Source organism: Phacochoerus africanus, chromosome 8, assembly GCF_016906955.1.
Source record: "Phacochoerus africanus isolate WHEZ1 chromosome 8, ROS_Pafr_v1, whole genome shotgun sequence".
Lineage (NCBI taxonomy): Eukaryota > Metazoa > Chordata > Mammalia > Artiodactyla > Suidae > Phacochoerus > Phacochoerus africanus.
Genome location: NC_062551.1, coordinates 18,488,618 through 18,512,427, shown reverse-complemented (window position 1 = coordinate 18,512,427; position 23,810 = coordinate 18,488,618). Strand labels below are relative to the sequence as shown.

Below are 23,810 nucleotides of genomic sequence, written 5' to 3'. Positions count from 1 at the left end.
ACAGATAATCTGCCTCTTTCTTCTAACAATCCTTCATAGCTAACTTTGTAGTACAGTGGTTCCTGGTCCTCGTTACACATTAGAATCACCTAGGCAACTTTCCTCCCATGATTCTGATCAGTGTTGGGGGAAGCCTGGAGCGTGGTTATCAGTATAACGCTGTCTTTTCCTTCTTTATAACAACTTTGCTGAGATATTATTCACATATCACACAGTTCACCCACTTAAAGTATAGAATCCCATGGGTTTTAAGTATATTCAGAGTCGTATAACCATCACCATGATCGATTTTAGAACATTTTCATCACCCCCTCAAAGTACCCCTCAACCCATCAGCAGTCATGGGAATATAAAATGCTCCTATCTCCAACTTTCCCCCAATCCCTCACAACCAGTAATTTAATTTCTGTCTCTATAAATTTGCCTATTATGGACATTTTCTAGACGAAATCACACAATATGCAGTCTTTTGTGACTGGCGTCTTTAACTCGGCATAATGTTTTCAGGTTCATCCATGGGAGCATGTATCAGTACCTCAATTCTTTTTATTACTGAACAGTACTCCATTATACAGACAGGCTACATTTCATATTTATGAACATATGCATTCATCACCTGAAGGACATTTGGGTTACTTCTACTTTTTGGCTATTATTTTAAAAAGTTGCTATGAACATTCACATACAAGTTTTCGGGTGAACGTATGTTTTCATTTCTTTTGGGTATATAGCTAGAGGTGGGATTGCTAGATCATACATTAACTTCCTGTTTAACCTTCTGAAGAACTGTCAGACTGCTTTCCAAAGCAGCTATAACATTTTAAATTCCCAGGAGCCAAGTACAACGGTTCCAAGTTTTTTTCCATCTCTGCCAATACCTGTTATTACCTTTTTTGATTACTGCCATTTTAGTAACCCCCCTTTTTTAAACTATTATAGAAAAAACTTTTAATACAAAATTAAAATAATAAACCCTGTACCCATTGCTCAGCTTCAACAATTAGCATGCTGTAATGAACTCTGTTTCACCTACATCCCTACCTACTTTCCTTTCTCCACCATCCAGATTATTTTTAAAAAGATGCAAGATATTCCCTGATTATTTCATAATTTTAAATTTTGTCTTTGCTTGAATAGAATATAAAGAAGTTCTCTACTTGTGAGTAATTGATATGTCTCCAAATGACTTTTAATCTATAGGTTGCCCTTCCATTTGAGTTCTTTTTTTCTTAGAATTTCTTTCTTTTTTTTTTTTTTGGTCTTTTTTAGGGCCACACCTGAGGCATATGGAGGCTCCCAGGCTAGGGGTCGAATTGGAGCTGTAGCTGTTGGCCTATGCCACAGCCACGCCAGATCCGAGCCATGTCTACACCACAGATCATGGCAATGCCAGATCCTTAACCCACTGAGTGAGGCCAGGGATTGAATCTGTGTCCTCATGGATACTAGTCAGATTTGTTTCCATTGAGCTGCAATGGGAACTCCCTTACAATTTCTTTGTTGGAGACTCTGGATCATTTGTCCTGTAGAGCAGTGCTACTCAAACTTGAAATGTACACATGAATCACATAAGAAGCTGGTTAAAATCACATAAGATTCTGTTTCAGTAGGTCTGGAATAGGGCCTGAGGTTCTCCGTTTCCAAAAGGCTCATAGCTGATGCCTATGCTGTTGTTCCATGGACCACATTCAATGTAGCAAAGATGTAGTTTCCCACATAACAGGTTTTACAGACTGCATCCCCATGATATAATCTACCATCTCACTCTGGCCTCTCCTAACCAACTTCCTGTAAACTGAAAGTTCTAACAGTTTGATCAGGTTCAGGTGGCATTATTTTTTGGTTAGATTACTTGAGACTTTTATCAAGAGGCACGTCATGTCTGATTGCCTCTTTTTGGAACATTACCAGACATTGATAAAAATTGCTTAGATTCATTAATTCCTTAGAGGTTGCAGAATGGTGGTATTCTGTCTTTATTAGCTGCAATATTTCCCCTCAGAGACACCCTCTTCATCAACTATGTGGTTACTCTGAATAATGAGTTGGTTCTCTAGCATCCTCCAAAGGTGACTGATGAGTTTTGCTTTAGTATCATTATGAACTCATGAATTTAAACTATTTGATGTATTTCAACACATTGCAGCTATTATCCCTACAATGCTCCAGTCATGTCATCTTTGGCCAGGAGAAGTCGGTTTCAAGTTGGTTTCTGAGTTCTTTTGACAGGTCTCAAGTAGACCATCATAACTGCCCTGCCACCCAGTATGACAAAACATGTTCCTCTTACACAGACCTGCCCCAGACCTGGAATCAGCCAACTCTCCAAAGAGCCCCAGTTACTTTTTATTAATAAATGGATTTTGAGAGACCCCTCTTTGGGTACTAGGATTGCTCACTGATACACTGTATCTAAGCCTTTTTAATAGGGAAAGCTAAAAAGAGTTTTTACTTTTGTTTCAGTTTCCTTAAGATATATTGCATATGAATTCATACTCATACTTCCAATTCAAAACTGAAAACATAAAGTCTGGGGGTGGGGAATTAAGATGGCTGAATAGAAGGACTGGAGCTCATCTCCTCTCATAAAAGTAACAAAATTACAATCAGCTGCTGAACAGTCTTCAACAAAATAGACTGGAAACTCAAGAAAGATATCCTACTCCAGAAGACAAAGGAGGCCACATGGAGATGGTAGGAGGGGCAATTACCTGATACAAGCAATCTGATACCTGCTGAGTGAGCGGTCCACAGACTGGAAAGTGACTATGTCACAGAGGCTCACCCATGGGAGTGAGAGTTCTGAGCCCCACGTCAGGTTTCTATGCTTGGGGATCTGGCATTGGGAGGTGAACCCCTGGAGCATTTGGTGTGAAGGGCCAGCAGGGCTTGTGCACAGGAACTCCACAACACTGGGGAAAAAAGAGACGCCACTCTTGAAAAGGCACACATAGGATTTCATGTGCACTGGGTCCCAGGGCAAAGCACAGACTCCATGGAAATCTGGGTCAGACCTACCTTCGGTTCTTGGAGGATCTCCTGGGAAAACAGGGGGTGACTATGGCTCAGTGTGGGGGAAGAACATTGGAAGCGAAGGTCTTGAAAATAATTATCAACATCAGTGTGAACTCTAGAGGTGGCCACTTTGGAAAAATCTAGCCAAATAACAAACCTGGTGAGCACACAGCCCAACCCATCAGCAAAGAGGCTGCCTAAAGACCCCCCAGCACACAGCCACCTCTAATCTCACCCAGAGACAAAGCCCCACCCACTAAAGGGATAAGAATCAGCTCCACATACCAGTGGGCAGGCACCAGTCCCTCCAATCAGGAAGCCTACAGGAAGCCCCCATAACAACTTCAACCACAAAGGGACAGATATCAGAAGCAAGAGAGGCTACAACCCTACTGTCTGCAAAAGGGAGGCCACAGCAAAAATCTATACAAAATGAAAAGGCAGAGAATTATCACTCAGATAAGAGAACACGGAAAAAACCCAGAAAAAGAGCTAAGTGATCAGGAGATTACCAACCTCCATGAAAAAGACTTTAAACTAAGGATAGTAAAGATGATTCAAGATCTTGGAAATAAACTGGTGGCAAAGATTGATATAAGAAACACTGAGCAAAGAAATAGAAGATCTAAGGATTAAGCAAGCAGAGATGCAAAATACGATAACTGAAATAAAAAACTTACCAGAAGCAGAATACAACCAACAGCAGAATACAGGAGGCATACAAATGAATAAGCCAGATGGAAGACAGACTAGAGGAAATCACTGATGTGGAAAAGAAAAGAGAAAAAAGACTGAAAAGAAATGAAGACAGTCTAAGAGAACTCTGGGACAATGTTAAATGCACCGTCTGTGGATGACATGATACTGTATGCCAGAAAGAAAAGAGAGAGAGAAAGGGCCAGAGAAAATATTTGAAGAGATACTAGCTGAAAACTTCCCTATCATGGGAAAGGAATCATTCATTCAAATCCAGGAACACAACGAATACTATATAAAACAAACCCAAGGGGGAACACCCTGGACACATATTAATCAAACTGACCAAAATTAAAGACAAAGAGAAAATACTGAAAGCAGCTAGGGAAAGGAAACAAACAACATACAAGGAAACCCTGATAAGGTTACTGGCAGATTTTTTTTCAGCAGAAACTCTGCAGGCCAGAAAGGAGTGGCATAATATACTTAAAGTCATGAAAGGAAAAAACCGCCAACCAAGATTACTCTATCCAGCAAAGCTCTCTTTCAGATTTGAAGGAGAAATCAAAAGCTATACAGACAAGCAAAAGCTAAGAGAATTTCAGCACCACTAAATCAGTTTTACAATAAATACTAAAGGAACTTCTCTAGGTAGAAAAGAAAAGGCCACAACTAAAACAAAAATATCACAAATTACAGGACTCACGGTAAAGGCATACATGTGGTAAAGGTAGGAAATCATCCACCCAAATACGCTACCAAAACCAGAAATCATGAGATGAGGGGAGTACAGATGCAAGATACTGGAGATGCACTTGCAGTTAAGAGACCAACAACTTAAAACAATCTTGTATATATATGGAATCCTACATCAAAACTTCATAGTTACTGCAAACCAAAAATCTACAATGGATACACACACACATAGGAAAAAGCAATCCAAACAAAACACTAAAGATAGTCATCAAACCACAAGAGAACAAATCCAAAACAGTTAACAAAATGGAAATAAGAACATACATATTAATAATTACCTTAAATGTAATTGGACTGAATGCCCCAACCAAAAGACACAGACTTGGCACAATGGGTACAAAAACAAGAGACCCACTTCAGTTCTAGGGACACATACAAATTGAAAGTGAGACGATGGAAGAAAATATTCCATGCAAACAGAAATCACAAGAAAGCTGGAGTAGCAATACTCATATCAGACAACATAGACTTAAAGAATATTATAAGAGACAAAGAAGGACATTACATAACGATCAAAGGATCAATCCAGGAAGAAGACATAACAATTGTAAATACATACGCACCCAACATAGGATCACCTCAATATAAAAGGCAACTGCTAAAGCCTTAAAAGCAGAAATTGACAATAATACAGTAATTGTGGGGGACTTTAACACCCCACTTACATTAATGGGCAGATCATCCAGACAGAAAATCAACAAGGAAATACAGGCCTTAAATGATGCATTAGAAGAGATGGACTTAATAGATACTTATAGTACATTCCATCCAAAAGCAGTAGAATACATATTCTTAAGTGCACATGGAACATTCTCTAGGACAGATCACATTCTGGGCCACAAATCAAGCCTCAATAAATTTAAGAAAATTGAAATCAGGAGTTCCCATCATGGCTCAGCAGTTAACAAATCTGACTAGCATCCATGAGGACGTGGGTTGGATCCCTTGCCTCGCTCAGTGGGTTAAGGATCCAGCATTGCCATGAGCTGTGGTGTAGGTCACTGGTTTGGATTCCAAGTTGCTGTGGCTCTGGTGCAGGCCAGTGGCTACAGCTCCGATTCGACCCCTAGCCAAAAAAACCTCCATGTGCCGTGGGTGTGGCCCTAAAAAGACAAAAAGACAAATAAATAATAAATGAATAAATAAATAAATACACCTAGAAGCAAATGATAACAAAGACCCAACAATCCAAATCCTATGGGATTCAATAAAGAAAAAGAAATAATAGGAATCCAAATTGGACAGGAAGAAGTAAAACTATCACTTTTGCAGATGACATGATACTATAACCTAGAAAATCCTAAAGATGCTACTAGAAAACTGTTGTTAGAACTCATCAATGAAATTTGGTAAAGTTACAGGATACAAAATCAATACACAGAAATTGACTGCATTGCTATATACTAACAATGAAACATTGGAAAGAGAAATTAGGGAAGCAATCCCATTTACCATCGCATAAAAAACAAAAACAGGAATATCTAGTCACTTATGATGGAGCATGATAATGTGAGAAAAAAGATGTATACATGTATGTATAACTGGGTCACCTTGCTGTACAGCAGAAAATTGACAGAACACTATAAACCAGCTGTAGTGGGAAAAGTAAAAATCATTATAAATTAAAAAAAAAAAAGGGGGGGATAAACCTACTAAAAGAGACAAAGACCTGTACTGTGAGAACTATAAGATGCTGATGAAAGGAATCAAAGATGACATAAACAGATGGAAAGATATACCAAGCTCCTGGATTAGAAGAATCAATATTGTCAAAATGACAATACCTACCCAAGGCAATCTACAGATTCAATGCAACCCTCATCAAATTACCAATGGTATTTTTCACAGAACTAGAACAAAGTATCTTTTTTTATAAATTAATTAATTAATTTATTTATTTTGGACTTTTTGCCATTTCTTGGGCCGCTCCAGCGGCATATGGAGGTTCCCAGGCTAGGGGTTGAATCAGAGCTGTAGCCACCGGCCTACGCCAGGGCCTACACCAGAGCCACAGCAATGTGGGATCTGAGCCGTGTCTGCAAACTACACCACAGCTCACGGCAACACCGGATTGTTAACCCACTGAGCAAGGGCAGGGATCGAAGCCGCAGCCTCATGGTTCCTAGTTGGATTCGTTAACCACTGCGCCATGACGGGAACTCCAGAACAAAGTATCTTAAAGTTTGTTTGGAAGCACAAAGGACCCAGAATAACCAAAGCAATACTGAGAAAGAAAAATGGAACTGGAGGAATCATGCTCCCTGCCTTCAGCCTCTACTACAAAACTACAGTCATCAAAACAGTATGGTACTGGCACAAAAACAGAAATATAGATTAAACCCATGTACCTATGGTCAACCAATCTATGATAATGGAGGTAAGAATATACAATGGAGAAAAGACAGTCCCTTCAATAAATGGTGCTGGGAAAATTGGACAGCTACATGTAAAAGAATGAAATTACAACGCTCCCTAACACCATACACAAAAATAAACTCAAAATGGATAATTTATAATAGCAAAAACTGTAAACCATGCAACATCCATCAATATGGGACTGGTTGAGTAAATGTGGTACCTGTACAAAGTAGAGTGCTTTTTGGTAACACAAAAAACATGAGAATGTACATTACCATGCAGTGACTCCAGCTCATATTGTTAAGTAAAATAAAAATGCAATGTGGAAGAAAGTAGATAGTACTCTATCATTCCTATCAAAATCCCAACTGGCTTTTTTTCTTCTTTTTATGGCCGCATGTGGAAGTTTTCTTTTTACGGTGGCATATGGAAGTTCCCAGGCTAAAGGTTGAATCAGAGCTGCAGGCCTGTGCCACAGCCACCGCCACACCAGATCCGAGCCCCATCTGCGACCTATGACAAAGCATGTGGCAAGGCTGGATCCTTAACCCATTCAGCGAGGCCAGGGATTGAACTGCTCACCCTGCCTTGCCCTGCCTCCTTGCAGAAACCACAGGGAAGGCTTTGCCTACGTTTTCCTCTTGCTTCTTCTGCCCCTTTTGACCAACTTCAGTGCTTCTTCAGTGGTCCTGCATGGCATGCCCTGCCTCCTATATTGAGTTTATTTAGTCATTTCCATGTGTGCAAGTCTTACTATAACTGATTATACCAAATCTCAGGTACTTTTAAACACGTTCCCTCTTTTTTTATTAGCAGATAAGTATATATGTTTGTGTTATCTGCTTTTGTTAAACACAGCTTTATTGAGATAAATTCACATACTATATAATCACTCAATATGTGTAATTCAAGGGTTTTTATCATATTCACTGGGGTTGTGCAACCATCACTACAACTGATTTCTGAATATTTCCATCACCCAGGAAAGAAACCCCCTCCCCACAGAAGTCATTCCCCATGTCCCCTAATCTACCCACTTTCATGGCAACCTCTAATCTACTCTGTTTCTATAGATTTGCCTATTGTGGACACTGCACATAAATGGAACTATACGATACACAGTCTTTTGTGACTGGTGTCTTTCACTTAGCTTAATGCTTTCAAGCTTCATCCATATTAGAACACGTATCAGTAGTTCTCTCTTTCTTATTGCCAAATGGTATTCCATTATATGGATATGCCACTTTTAGTCATAAAAGTGTTAGACATTTAGATTGTCTCTACTTTTTGGCAATTATGAGTAATGCTGCTATGAATACTCATGTACAGGTTTTTCTGTGGAAAGCTGTTTTCTTTCTTTAATTTTTGTCTTCTTAAGGCTGTACCCATGGCATATGGAGGTTCCCAGGCTAGGGGTCAAATCAGAGCTGTAGCCGCCGGCCTACACCACAGCCATAACAACATGGGATCCAAGTTGTGTCTGTGACCTACACCACAGCTCACGGCAATGCTAGATCCTTTACTCACTGAGCGAGGCCAGGGATTGAACCTGCTGTCCTCGTGGACTAGTCAGATTCATTTCTGCTGAGCCATGATGGGACCTCCAGAAAATTGTTTTCATTTCTCTCAGGTATACACCTAGGAATGGAATTAATGAGTTGTAATGGTAACCCTATATTTAATCTTTTGAGGAACTGCTAGTCTATTTTCCAAAGTGGCGACACCACTTTACATTCCTACCAACAGTATATGAGGGTTTCAATATTTTCCACATTCTCACCAACATTTGTTATCATCTAATTATAGCCTCCTAGTGGATGTGAAATAGTATCTTATTGCGGTTTCGATTTGCATTTCTCTGATGGTTAGTGATGTTGAGCATCTTTTCATTCACTTTTTGGACATTAATATATCTTCTTTGGAGAAATGCCTATTCAGATCACTTGCTCATTTAAAAATTGTGTTGGTTGTCTTTTCGTACAGCTACTATGTAAAACAACATGGAGGTTCCTCAAAAACTAAAAATAGAACTACCATATGATCCAGCAATTCCACCCTGGGATATACATATCCAGAAAAAAGGAAAACAATAATTCAAAAAAATACATGCACCCCAATGTTCACAGCAGCACTATTTACAATAGCCAACATATGGAAGCAACCCAAGTCCCCATCCAGAGACAATAAAGAAGATGCAGTATATAAATACAAGAGACTATTAATTATTTAAAAAAAAATCTGCCATTTGCAGCAACATGGATGGACTGAGAGAACATTATGCTTAGTGAAACAAATCAGAGAAACAAATAGAAATAAATACTGTATGATATCACTTATCTGTAGAATCTGAAAAATAATAATGAATGTAAATGCAAAATGGAAACAGACTCACAGGTATAGAAAACAAAATAGTAGTTACTAAAGGGGAGAGGTGAGACGGAGGGGCAAATTAGGGCTATGGGATTAAGAAATACAAACTACTCTATATAAAACAGATAAGCAGGGGTTCCAGAGTTCCTGTCGTGGCGCAGGGGTTAACGAATCTGACTAGGAACCATGAGGTTGTGGGTTCAATCCCTGGCCTTGCTCAGTGGGTTAAGGATCCAGCGTTGCCATAAGCTGTGGTATAGGTTGCAGACATAGCTTGGATTCCCCATTGCTGTGGCTGTGACTGTGGCGTAGGCCGGCGGCTACAGATTTTATTGGACCCCTAGCCTGGGAACCTCCATATGCCGCGGGAAGTGGCCCTAGAAAAGGCAGAAAGACAAAAAATAAATAAATAAAAATAAGCATGGGTTCCAATGTGGCTCAGCAGTAACCAACCCAACTAGTATCCATGAGGACACAGTTCAATCCCTGGCCTCGCTGAATGGGTTAAGGATCCAGCCTTGGCACATACTTCGTCATAGGTCGCAGATGGGGCTCAGATCTGGTGTGGCGGTGGCTGTGGCACAGGCCTGCAGCTCTGATTCAACCTTTAGCCTGGGAACTTCCATATGCCACCGTAAAAAGAAAACTTCCACATGCGGCCATAAAAAGAAGAAAAAAAGCCAGTTGGGATTTTGATAGGAATGATAGAGTACTATCTACTTTCTTCCACATTGCATTTTTATTTTACTTAACAATATGAGCTGGAGTCACTGCATGGTAATGTACATTCTCATGTTTTTTGTGTTACCAAAAAGCACTCTACTTTGTACAGGTACCACATTTACTCAACCAGTCCCATATTGATGGATGTTGCATGGTTCCCAATTTTTGCTATTATAAATAATGTGCACACATCTTTTCATATTTTTGCCAGTGCATCTTTGGGAGAGATCCCTGGACATGGGATTACTGGGTCAAAAGTAAATTCACTAGATATTGCCAAATTCTGTCCCATAGTCACTATATCTCCACCAGCAATATGTGAGAATGTATCCAGCATCCAGTGATTTTAAAGCATACCAGGATTGGGAACCTTGGAATTTAAAAATTAGCTATTAAAATTATGAGACAAAAAAGGTCATCCAAGTGGCTGGCGCCTGGAGGAACTGTGCAGTACATGGCTTGTGCAATGTGTCTGCAGAAGTCCTCATGGGGGAAGGCTGAGGGAGGAATGATGAAGGAGGCGAGGAATCTAGGGTAGGGATGGTTTTACAAATAAAGGCTGTACCAGAAAACATTCAGCTTCTAAGTGGAAAAATCCAAAGGTTCCCTGCCCCCAACCAGCCCCAAATTTTATAAGCCAGGCAGCTCCTATTGAGCAGAAAGCCACAGAGGCTGGAGTTAAACACTCCAGTCCCAGAACAAGAGGACAAAAGCTATTCTCCGTCAGTACACATGGGGAGCAGAAAAAAGTCAGGAGGCCTGGGTTAGTCCCCCCTGTCACTTACAGAATGAAAATCTTGGACACATCACTTTTCCAAGCTTCGTTTTCCTCCCTTTTAAATGTGAAGAAAAATCTGCCTCTCTCACCTCTCAGGCCCATGATAATCCCTTGGAAACTGAAAGTGCCATATGAACTGGGTAAAATTGTTACTGCCCAAGCTGGATTTGAGTTTTGGTATAACCACCTGCTATCTGACCTTCCTCAATTATAAAACAGAGACAGTAACACTTATTTCACAGGGTTATTTTAAGAGGAAAGTATATAATGCATTAAAGTACTTGGCACAGTGCCTGATAAATATTAAGTGCTCCAAAAGGTAGGTTAGTAGCATCAGCACACAAAAAAATTTGCTGTATAACTTTGGGCAAATAAATGCACGTGTTTTGCATGAACATGATGAAAAGTGTGAAAGAATAAGCAAATGATTAACACTGGTTATCTTGGAGGGTAAAGTCAGGGAGAGTGATTGCTGCCCTTTTCTTTGTACATCTCTACATTGTTTGACGTCTGAGCTGAATGGAAAAATCCAACGAGGCATGGGAAAGGGGCGGGGAGAAACACGCAACTGATGGTGCGTACCAGGGAGGGCTTTTCAGCTACTGATGATATTCTGCGTCCTAACTGTGTAATGTGCACAGAGGTATTCATTCATTTTACTACAATTTTCACTAGAAGTCAGCAAACTTGTTTTATAAAAAGCTGAGAGTAAATACTTCAGGCTTTGCCAGCCATACAGTCTCTGTCATAACTACTCAACTGCTATTGTAGCACAAACGCAGGAAAGACAATACATAAACAAGTAAGTGTGGCTGTGTTCCATTAAGACTTGAACAGGCAGTAGGTTGGATTTGGCTCCTAGGTCTTGGTCTGCCAACCCCTGATTTATATACCTTTATTTATGTTACACAATCTTCTTTATGTGTAAAGAAATTTTTAACAATTTAAAAATATCAAACACATATGCAAAAAAAAATGAATTTTTAGTGAAACTTTTAGTGGAAAAAAATCAAATCTGTTCCCTAAAATGAAAAATCCAAAAAATATATTTAAACAAATGAATTTCAGCATAGAACAATTCAATCTCAAACCTACGATCTAATCTTAACTAAAATCTTTAAGATTTCCTTCACAATTTATTTCAGGTAAGAAAATTTTCCCTATTCACTTCTCTCCTCTGCCCTCATTCTGTACTAAAATATTCACATCACACTTTATGTCTCTGCCTATCAAGGAGATGGAAAAATACAATCATCAGCCCTTTGGTTTCTTTTTAAGCACCTGCCCCACCCTATACCCATTCTTTCAATGTTCCAACTTCCACCTCCCTAAAATGATGAATTTAAGGTAGAAAGAGAAGAGGAAGAATGGAAATTTACAAGAAAGAGAGCATAACTGATAATTGTTACCAAGAAAACATTTTCCCTTTTTGCTCTTAATAAGCTGTAAGGCTGATGCAATTAAATTATAACTATAGCAACTCAGCTGGCATCACAGTCCTTTCGCTCCAGCAGCATCCTTGCACACAAGAAAAAGCCTGTGTGCTCAAGACCTGAGGTAACTGCAAGCAACCAGAAGCAGCAATAGCAGTAAGGGCCTGTAGGGAGGGCAAGTTAGCAGAAATATCTAAAGGCTGGTTGGGGTGTTGGGGGACAGCACAGGGGAGCAGTTGGCTGCTCTTAACTGTAGTAAAAGAAAGATAAAATTAAAAAAATAAAGTTCCTCTGACTTGCCTTTACCAATACCAACAGAACCCAAACAACTAACCAACATTTTAAAAAATAAAATTCTGGGAAGGCCTACGTAAGAATTTCCACAACATCCTTACTGACTCAGCAAAGCCAAAACATTCAACTCTCAACATTAGTTGGAAAAAGAATATAGCCCTTATACTCACGCCTATGACATTTACTATGTATCCAAAGCAATGTCACACCAGCACTTGGGTCTTTCTCAAGTTCAAGGAATAAAGACTGAACAGATAACTGACAATTTCTTACACAGTATTTCCCAAGCAGGATCTCAGACAACTGACAATTTCTCATAGAGTGTTTCCCACAGAGAATCTCAGCCATTTTCCAGGACCAGCATGATCGCAGCACCCCTCCATCCTCCCATGATCTTCCCATCAGGGCTAAGGGAGCATACGCTCTGAGGTCAGCCTCACTGGGCTTGACTCCTGACTCACCACTCACCAGCTGTGTCATCTCTAAGCCTTAGCTGCTCAACTGTAACACACGGACCACAGTCCTACTATTTGCTGTGAGGATTAAGCAAAATTTTACTGACAGACAGTTCAGTAATGAGTAAATTACATTTCTGTGGGTTGGTTTGTTTGTTTTTTTTCTGCCTCACCAAATTGTAAGTTCCCTGAGGGCAAGGACCATGTTTAACTCATGGCTGTAGCCCCAGAGATGGCCCAGGCCTGGCACATTGAGGACCTCAAACAAGTCCATGGAATCCACAACCCAATTTGTGTGGCAGCAACCACTGGCCGGACAGTCTGCACTGCTCTCCAGCTACACTCTCCTGGGGCTCACCCACTTCCTCTTCTACAATCAACTGGCAGGTGCTGCATTTCTAAGGCCTTTCAGAAGTAGCCTCTGGGGTCACTGACAATAAGCAGACAGAACTCCACCTCACTTGGATGGCTTATCACTAACTGCTCATCAGTTTCTTCCAAGTGCTCTTAAAAACTCTACTCCCGGCTGAGTGCTCTCTGGCTTTGAAGAGAACACTTACCTGTGTGACCCACATTTACCAACATACTTATGTGAGCCATTTATGACCCAACCCAAGCAGGAACTACTGGGGCCCAAAGCTCTTTGCCCTTTCCCACTATGATCATCTCTGCCTGTGACAGGGGCTCGGCGCTTGGGCAGGCAAACAGGGTGGAAAACCCAGGAGGCAGGGAGACAAAGTAAGGCCTGTTTACAAAACCTCTTTTGAATTCCCGAGAATCTGGCTTGTGCCTGCATTGACAGTCTGCATCGAAATCCAAGACAGGAAAGAAGAAACAGATCCTGCCCCCGAGCCACCCAGTACCAGTGCTGCCTCCCCACCAGTACTCACGCCTTGACATCTGCTGTCTCCTGGGACGTGCGTGTGAGGGTACGGGAACGCAGGCGCTCGCCTGCCTGCTGGATCTCCTGTAGGTTCCGTTCCACATGGGGAAGCTCTGAGATGCCCTCGGTCTCAGCGGCAAGCTGTTCAGCTTGCTGAAGGAGCTCACCAAACCCATCAGTATCCATTGGAGAGGCAGATCTTGGGCGGGGGAGAAAAAAAAAGATCTAAATCAAGGGAAAGATGGGCTTCAAACACTGCCTGAACCTGTCACCAGCTTAACGAAACACTAGGACTTTTGTAAACAGACAAGAAGACAGCTCATCAACAAGCAGGATCTGTTCCTGAACACAGCCCAAGAACAACAGGCCTGACAGAGAAAATGAGTCAGACTGGGACAGAGTACATCATTTCTGTGCATACTGACAGCCCCAAGATTGATTTCTGCCACTAGACAAATATAAAGATATTAAGCCACAGAGAGAACTCCTGCCTGCCTCCACAGACTCAAAGCCAACAAGGAAACAGAAGCCACGGTGGCCACCTCGGGAGGCTTACCATCACCCACACCTCCTCTCCCTCCTCCTGTCCTAGACAGAAAACCACCACCACCCTCAGAGGGCTGGGCAATTTATAAGGCCCTTATCTCCTAAGATTCCCAACAACTCTATGAGGATCCTGAGAAGACAGAGAAGCAACTCCAGTCCACAGAGCTCAGCTCTGTACCCAGAACACTCTGCTGCAATGAGCTTGAACTGAGACCAGAAGAACACAGGTCTTCTGACTAATCCCATGTTAGTCTCACACACCTGCTCCTTTGCTAACAGAAAAGACAGTCTTAAAATTCATGTCCAAGTCTTCATTCACTTGATCTTTAGCTTCCAAGGGTACTGAGAGCAGAGTTCATGTCTTGTTATACACGACATTCAAAATATTATAATATACCTACTACTTACAGAAATACCATTGCTACTAATAATTCTACTAATATAAACAGCAGCTGGCTTCTAGACCATGAATTAGCAAGATCACCTATTTCTTCAAAAACTGAGAAAAGCCCTACAGTGTTGATACTTTATGGATATTACACATTTATGAATCGTCTATACGCTCTACCATCCTTGTATAAGGTTCTTGACCAAGAGAATATTTTGAACTCTTACTACCATTTAGTCAACAGAAGATAAACAGTATAAAAATCATTTAAAAAATTTACATTGCTTGGGAGCTCCTGTTGCGGTGCAGCAGAAATGAATCCAACTAATCACCATGAGGTTGTGGGTTCGATCCCTGGCCAAGCTCAGTAGATTAATGATCTGGCATTGTGGTGAGCTGGGGTGTAGGCCGAAGACATGGCTCAGATCTGGCGTTGCTATGGCTGTGGGGTAGGCTGGCAACTAGCTCCAATTAGACCCCTGGTCTGGGAAGCTCCATATGTGACAGGTATGGCCCTAAAAAAAGCAAAAAAAAAAAATTTACATTGCTTAAAAGCTAACAAAATCATTACCCCAAAAAAGAAAAAATTCTTTAAATAGTAGCTCATGTTGATTATACTTTTTCTCTTTGTTTTAAAACCCATGGCTCTATTGCACTTTTGAAATCCCTCTGGTCTGGAACTGTAGTTACAATGTTAATGTAATGTCTAATTTTATCTCAGCTATGAAGCTCAAGTTAATGTTAAAAGGGCATGGTTTCTGCCATAAATCCACAGCAGAAAAATAATTTTTTTTGTTTTTTTGTTTTTTGTCTTCTTTGCCATTTCTTGGGCCTCTCCCAAGGCAACTGGAGGTTCCCAGGCTAGGGGTCTAATCGGAGCTGTAGCCACCAGCCTACGCCACAGCCACAGTAACACTGGATCCGAGCCACCTCTGTAACCTATACCACACAGCTCATGGCAACACCGGATCCATAACCTACTGAGCAATGCCAGGGATCGAACCAGCAGCCTCATGGTTCCTAGTCGGATTTGCTAACCACTGAGCCATGATGGGAACTCTAAAAAATAAATTATTTTTAAAATGAACATTAAAGGACATTAAACTTAAAGTCAAGGGCACAGGTTAAAACAAAAATAGCTCAGCTGGAGTAAACATTTTGATATTCTTCCTAAAGTGCCACGCTGACTTTAATCTTTAGACAAAAAATCACATATGCTATAACTCTTCACCTAAAGTTTCTAGATAATCATTGTCCCTTTTTTTGACCTAATAGAATCAGGCTGTAACTAACTAGCTATCTCTACCTGAGAAAATGGGGGTGGCAGAAGAAGAAAGATGTTCCCAGAGACAGGAGACAGACAGAAGAGTATTATTAAACAAAGGCTCCTGCCTGATGGACAGATCTTTTTCCTCAGAAACCTATAGGGCCAATGCCATTCTATGAACTACCAGAAACATGGCTGCTCACCAGAAAGAGGAAAGAAAAGTAGTATGCTGCCTCTTCCCCCAACCCCATACATTTTTTTATTCTAAGATAAAAATAATTTGTCTAACAGAGTCAAGGAGAAGGAAATACTTTTTTCCTTCATAAGGAAAAAAAAATTTTTTTTGTTTTTGTTTTTAGGCTGACCCACGGCATACGGAGTTCCCAGACCAAGGCTGGGGATCAGGGATCAGATCCTAGCTGCAGCTGTGAGCTAAACCACAGCTGTGGCCGCACAGGATTCTCTAATCCACTCCCAGTGCCGGAGATCAAATCTGCATCCTGGCACTGCAGAAATGCCACCATTCCCATTGCACCACAGCAGGAATTCCCATAATTTTTGAACTCCCTGAATAAAATACTGAATGAAACAAAACTTTTTTGTGTTTAAAAAAAAGAAGAAAAAAAAGGAAAAGAAATGCATCTAACATATTTAACATTTCACATAACATTTCCAAGTCAGAACCTTATACCATCCTTGTATAAGGTTCTTGACCAAGAGAATATTTTGAACTCTTACTACCATTTAGTCAACAGAAGATAAACAGTATAAAAATCATTTAAAAAATTTACATTGCTTGGGAGCTCCTGTTGCGGTGCAGCAGAAATGAATCCAACTAATCACCATGAGGTTGTGGGTTCGATCCCTGGCCAAGCTCAGTAGATTAATGATCTGGCATTGTGGTGAGCTGTGGTGTAGGCCCAGGCAAGGGGTCCAATCAGAGCTGTAGCCACCAGCCTACGTCACAGCCACAGCAACACAGGATCCAAGCCGCGTCTGCAACCTACACCACAGCTCATGGCAACCTCAGACAAAGAAAATGCTCAGTTTCTCAAATCACCTGTCCATACAAAGATTTAAAGTGACAGATTTAAGTAGTAAAGGCAAAATAAAAGTCATGATTTACTTTAATATGGTCCAATAAATAAGATTTTTTTAGTTAATTAAACAGAATTTTGACTACGGTAAATAAAGGCTGAATCTCTAAACAACATCTTAAATTTAATATGCCCCAAACTGAGCTCTAACCTTTTGCTTACAAAACCTGCTCCTCAGCCTTCTCAAAGTGGAGACTGTTACTCAGTTGCTTGGCTTAAAATCCTTGGGGGCCTCTATGACTCACACCCCACACCTAACAAGCCAACAGAGCCTTTCAAATCTGCCATCAAAATACATCCAGAATATTCCTCTTCCCACCATCTCCTCCCATCCAAGTCACTGCTGACTTTGCTGGCTTCCCCACTTCAGCCCTTGCCTCCTATAGTCTCTTCTCAACCCAGCAACCAGTGACCCTTTAAAAGTCTGATCACATCCATCCTCTGTACAGAGTGAAGCCCTACAGAGGCAACCCGCCTCTCTTGACCTTTCAGACTCATTTTCAGCCTGTCCCCCTTGCTTTTCTGGGCTCCAGTCACCCTGGGGCCTCCTTGCTGCTCCCCTAATGGGTCAAGCACATTCCTGCCCTAGAGCCTTTCTTTGTACTACTCCCTACTTCCTCTATCTGCAAAGCGCCCGTCCAAGATAAGTTCATTCCCTAACTCTCTCAGCTAAACTGTCACTTTGCCTTTGATGCCAACCCACAATTTTTTTTTGTTTTGTTTTGGTCTTTTTGTCTTTTTCTAGGGCCGCATCCACGGCACATGGAGGTTCCCAGGCAAGGGGTCCAATCAGAGCTGTAGCCACCAGCCTACATCACAGCCACAGCAATACGGGATCCAAGCCGCGTCTGCAACCTACACTACAGCTCATGGCAATGATGGATCCTTAACCCACTGAGTGAGGCCAGGGATCAAACCCGCAACCTCATGGTTCCTGGTCGGATTTGTTAACTACATGAACCACGACGGGAACTCCAAGACCAAGATATTTATGAGTGCAACCTGCAACCACTTCCCCAGAACTCCCCCATCTCCCTTACTGTCTGTTACCTTGACTAGAATGTAAGCCGCACATGGACAGGGATTTTTGCCTGTTTTGTTCACTGAGGTACCTCATGTTCCTAGAACAGTGCCTGGCACATAGTAGGTGCTCATCTGCTGAATGACTCAGAGGAGTTTTATTCTTCCATTTGTGGAGAGTCTGTTCTTCTCGAAGGCGTCCTACACACCCTTGCCAAATCAGCACCCACTGGCAAACAGAGACCAGAGCAAACACATTTCCTTCTGACTACCAACTGATAGATAACATTTCTGAGGCTGCACAGCATAAGGCAGTGACAGTACAAATGGCACGAATTCAGATCACACTTGGTGCAGACTAGTGCTTTCCCTCTAAATACCCAGACAAAAACCCAGTGGTATTTTAGAATAGCCCAGTTTTCAGGTGACCAAATTCCAAACTAAAAGAACGAATATACATACATGGAGAATTGTGCTATTTAACTTCAGAGTAGAAAATAAGCTTGTTCCATGTCTGTTTGAGAGAAGAGAAAAATGTACATAATACCCTATTTGGGAAAAACTGGATCTGTCTTGCATTATAACTCAACAAGTGGAAACTGATTTACAAAAAAAGTTATTAAAGTTTACAAATCTATACTGTGATGTAGTCATCATCCTATTTCATTAAAATTTTTAAATGTATGATTAACTTAATTAAAGACAGAATTCCTGTTGTGAATTGAATGAACGTGACTAATACCTGAGGATGCAGGTTTGATCCCTGGCCTTGCTCAGTGGGTTAAGGATCTGGTGTTCCCATGAGCTGTGGTGTAGGTCATAGACGTGGCTTGGATCCTGCATGGCTGTGACTGTAGCATAGGCTGGCATCTGCAGCTCCAATTCGACCCCTGGCCTGGGAACTTCCATAATACCCCGTGTGCGGCTCTAAAAAGCAAAAAAAGCATAAAATTAAATTAAAGACAAATTTTAAACATCAACTTAGCCACAAAACATAGGGGTTAAACCAACCAAATATCAATTTTGACCCAAGATACTGAAAACTGATCATGAAAGTACCTCATTAGCTTTGTCCAATAGAGAGAGCTAAAATGATCAGGGGGAGGCCAGATGTGAGAGGGAAGTCTACACTCGGTGTTGGGAAAATCTGGCCAGGACGCATGCAGAGACTGGATGCCGGCTGCAACCCTGGGGAGCTATGGAGGTGGGATCCAGGAAGAAGCTGCACTGAGAACCCTAGAAGGAGTATGTGGAACAGAAAATGCAGCAAAACTGGGACTGGACAGGAAAAGGCCAGCATGGACAAACTCACAGCACGAGGGGAAGGGTGCCTCCTAGCTGTCACTATGACTGTGAGCCTAACTGTTGAGAGGTCTCTAGAAACACTGGAAGTTGCTGCAGAGAGCATCACAGGCTACCAGCGCCCTGAGCAACAAACTGCTCTCTATGCCTCTAGGCAAAAGTCCTACTGAGCCTCCAAAGACCTCCTCAGACACCCGGGAAATCACAAGCCTTAAAGTGAAAAGCAAACTTACCACTGTTGTCAGAAGGCAAGATGGGCTACCCTTGTGGGGAGGAGGGCAGAAAGGAGGGTTCTGGGGGGTTGGTAATTTTGGTTTTCTATTCTGGGTTCTGCTTAATAAATAGTGTGTTCACTTTGTGAACATTCATTGAGCTAGATTCGTGATTTTACGCACTTTTCTCATTGCGTATCGTACTTCAATAAAAAAGGTCCCCCACCCCCAAAACAAAGGACAATAACCCACTGTTTTTCAGAGGCTGCAGTACACCCTGCTCTATTAGAAATGGTGGGTGTTCTTTGTGGGAAATTCCCAAGATCCAGACCTCTTCACCACATCTAAAGGATGCAAGGAAAATTAACTAGAGGTAAAAATTAAAGCCTGAAGCTTTAGAGAGACAGCTCCTACCTAAAGCTAAAACCAAAGGCTGGGCAGACTTCCATTTCCTCAAATTAGTCAGCATTCACCTGCTATTCAGTGTCCAAAAAATTGCTCCTCTCGGGCACATAAACATTCTTAAGAAAGAGAAAAAAAAAATCCCCAGGCTGCACATAGGATGAAATAAATTAAAAAAAAAAAAAAAAGGCAGAGCAAAAAAAATGCATTAAATAATTTTGGTATACTGGCCATTAACATGCCTTAATTATGAAAAATATGGTCATTTCCACATTCCCAATATAACCATGTTAAATATTTAATCAAGCCAGAAAAGAGTAGTTTAGTATAGGAAGAAATGTATTTAGTCTTTGTCCCCGGGTTCCTAGCACAAAGCTTCTAAAACCCCTAGAACATCCTGAAGTTAGGAGTCTTTTATAACTCAGAAGGAACCCCCCTTTTAAGTGCACCTGAGTTTATGTAAATCCAGTGACCTGGAGGGGCTATGCTAGATAGCTTCAGGATGGCTGGTCCCCACAAAGACCAAGTGATTAGAAGGTTAGAACTTTCAGCCCCACCCACCAAGGGAAGTGGGGGGCCGTGGTCCTACAGATTAAGCTCCATGAAAACTTTATTTTCTTTTCTTTTTAGGGTCCCACCTGCTGCATATGGGAGTTCCCAGGCCAGGGGTGGAAATGGAGCTGCAGCTGCCAGACTAAGCCACAGCCATGCCAGATTCAAGTCGCATCTGTGACTTACACCGCAGCTTATGGCAATGTGGGATTCTTAACCCACTGAGCGAGGCCGTAGATGGACCCCACATCCTCGTGGATCTAGTCGAGTTCTTCACCCGCTAAGCCACAGAGGGAACTCTTGAATGAAATCTCTTGCACAATGAAATCTGATGAGCTTCAGGGCTGGAGAATGGCACACCCTGGTTCCACAGAGACAGAGGACTAAGGACACTTCCGGACCTCGCCCTGTGCACCTCTCTATCTGGCCACTCATCTGTATCATCTATAATAAACTGGTGAATGTTAAGTAAATGTTCTTGAGTGCCCACCGTAGCTCAACAGAAATGAATCTGACTAGCATCAATGAAGACACAGGTTTGATCCCTGGCTCCGCTCAGCGGGTTAAAGATCCGGCATCGCTGTGAGCTGTGGTGTAGGTCACCAACTCAGCTCAGGTCCCAAACTGCTGTGGCTGTGGTGTAGGCCGGCTGCTCCACCTCTGATTCGATCCCTAGCCTGGGAACCTCCATATGCCGAAAGTGCGACCCTAAAACAACAAAAAAAATAAAGTAGATGTTCTCCGAGTTCTGTGAGTTGTCCTAGCAATCTAATCAAACCTGAGGGGGTGGGGGCAGTGGTGAGAACCTCTGATTTGTAGCCAATTGGTCAGAAGCACAAGTACCAACCTGGACTTGGCAACTGGCATCTAAAGGGGGTGGGGGCTATGGGACTGGATCCTTAACATGTGGGATCCAGTGCTATCTCCAGATAGTGTCAGGACTGAGTTAAATAGTAGGGAACCCAGCCGCTGTCCAGAAACTGACACTTGCTTGATGTATGGAAAATCCAAAGCTGTGGACTCTCCCGGGTTTGCCTCACATCAGCCCTCTGACCCTGGGACTGGCCCCTCTCCAGTCCCCCTTCCCTCTTTAAATTGTTTACTTGGAGAGTATATGTGGGAGAAGAAATGTTTTGTAAATGATGAAATCTGTCCAGTACATGTTCTTTTGACCCAGCACATAGTGCCAGTGGGAACTCGCAGCCCTTTTCAAGGACACCGCAACATACTCAACAACCCAGGTGAACTTTCCCTTCTCCCTACCGCCCACCATCCAAACAGACCAGTTATCCAAGAAATACCGCGGGCTGAGAAAGAGATGAAAGGGTAAAGACAGGGCCATCTGTCTTTCCTTCAGCATTAAAAGACTCTCTCTCTCAGTTCACTGACGTGCACAGGGAGATGACACCAGCTACTTTCCCTGCAGCAGGTCAATATACCCCAACAATTACTTATTACAGCTCACTGTGGAATTCTGCTTTTACCACATACCTAAATACTACCTCTTTCAATTACAAAGATCTCACAATCTAACAAATGCACATTTAGCACTGCTGTCTTTCGATTGTTGTCAGAGGGGGGAATTTCATTTACATCAGAGGAAATAACTGATGCTGCTACTTATACCTTTTTTATTCAAAATGTACAATGCTTTTTTTAATTATTTTTTTGAAGTTTTAATGTTACAGTAAAATAAATCTAAAAATATTTCAGGAGTTCCTGCTGCAGTGCAGTGGGTTAACAATCCAGCTAAAAAGGAAATGATAATGCTTATCAATTTCAAAGGGTTGATAACACACAGAGAGTATTTTATAAACTCCTGATTTATGTCATTGTAAAATGCTATTATAGCTTATTTCCAAATTTGCCAATTTGGCAACATTTTTCACTTAATTATAAGCATCTCTGCTTCGAATAATCTTCCCGTAAATATGTGATACTAAATTACAACTTATTTGATCACAGCATCATATGCATTCAGTAAGAACTTCTGGGAGACCGTTACAATTTTTAAACGTACAATGTAAAAAAATCCATTATCGGAGTTCTCATCGTGGCACAGTGGAAACAAATCCAACTAGGAAACATGAGGTTGCAGGTTCAATCCCTGGCCTTGCTCAGTGGGTTAAGGACCCGGCATTTGCCATGAGCTGTGGTGTAGGTCACAGATGTGGCTCAGATCTGGCGTTGCTGTAGCTGTGGCTGTGGCATAGGCCGGCAGCTACAGCTCCGATTAGAATCCTAGCCTGGGAGCCTCTATATGCCTCGGGTGCAGCCCTAAAAAGGCAAAAGACAAAAAAAAGACAAAAAAAAGAAAAAGAAAATCCATTATCGAATATGGTTTTTATTACAAATCCAAATCTTGGAGGTGTAAGTCAAAAGAAATTTAGCACTGAATTTCAAGGGGAAATATTGCCCTCAAACTTTCTTATTAATTGGACTGTAATAGGATTAAGACACAAGAACAGTGTTCAATGTTCAACACCAAGATTAATTAGGGAAGCTTCACAAGAGGTATCAAAAACTGAAGGCTGGTTCTGCTCTCCTCTCTTCTGAATAGATGAACTATGGATTAATGACAGTATCATTCTACTCTGTACTGTACCTGTCAGCTGTCAATTACAACAACCACAAGAAAATTACATCTTAACAGATACTACTGGAACAGACATCTCTGGAAGGGGAGGAAAAAGATGATTTAAAAAAAAAATGTATCTTGTTGGATAATTCTTTATAGTCCTGTGAGACTAAAAGAGTTAGACCTAATCATTATTCATAAGGGAGACTTCTGGAGAAAACAAAGAACTAAAATAAATTACCATAGACAGAAGAGAAATTAAAGACCTGGGTGATTCAGTACAGATGCTGGCCTGGATGACTCAGTGTTTGCAGTAAGGAGTGTGTAGTATCAGCTTTCCTGATACATAAAATAACACTTGTATCATTTCATCTTCAATGAGCAAAGAGAAGCAATCTGGAATCACACAGAAACTATCCACATAGGCTACTTTATGACAAATGCTCTAAGCAGAATAGATAAAGCTGGGATAAAGCTGTGGACTCTCCCCGGTTTGCCTCACATCAGCCCTCTGACCCTGGAACTGGCCCCTCTCCATCTCTGGATCCCAGTTTCACCACCACTGGAAGGACGGGGTTGGTTCAAGTGAGTTCTAAGGTCCTGCTTGCCATGAAGAATTTACAAATGAGGGATGTCTTAATGCACTCTTTCAACTCACTTAATGAATGTGTCCTCGGAAGGAGCA

The 23,810-nt window shown here is 41.5% G+C and overlaps 1 protein-coding gene across 1 annotated transcript in view; it reads right to left on the bottom strand.

The window, feature by feature from the left end:
* The window catches only part of NUP93 (nucleoporin 93), a 115,554-nt gene that overhangs the window by 80,648 nt on the left and 11,096 nt on the right, over window positions 1–23,810 (bottom strand). The window contains exon 2 of the mRNA XM_047789847.1: window positions 13,769–13,960. Within this exon, the coding sequence (XP_047645803.1) occupies window positions 13,769–13,947 (179 nt within the window). The 5' untranslated portion in view covers window positions 13,948–13,960. The remainder of the gene's footprint in view (window positions 1–13,768; window positions 13,961–23,810) is intronic.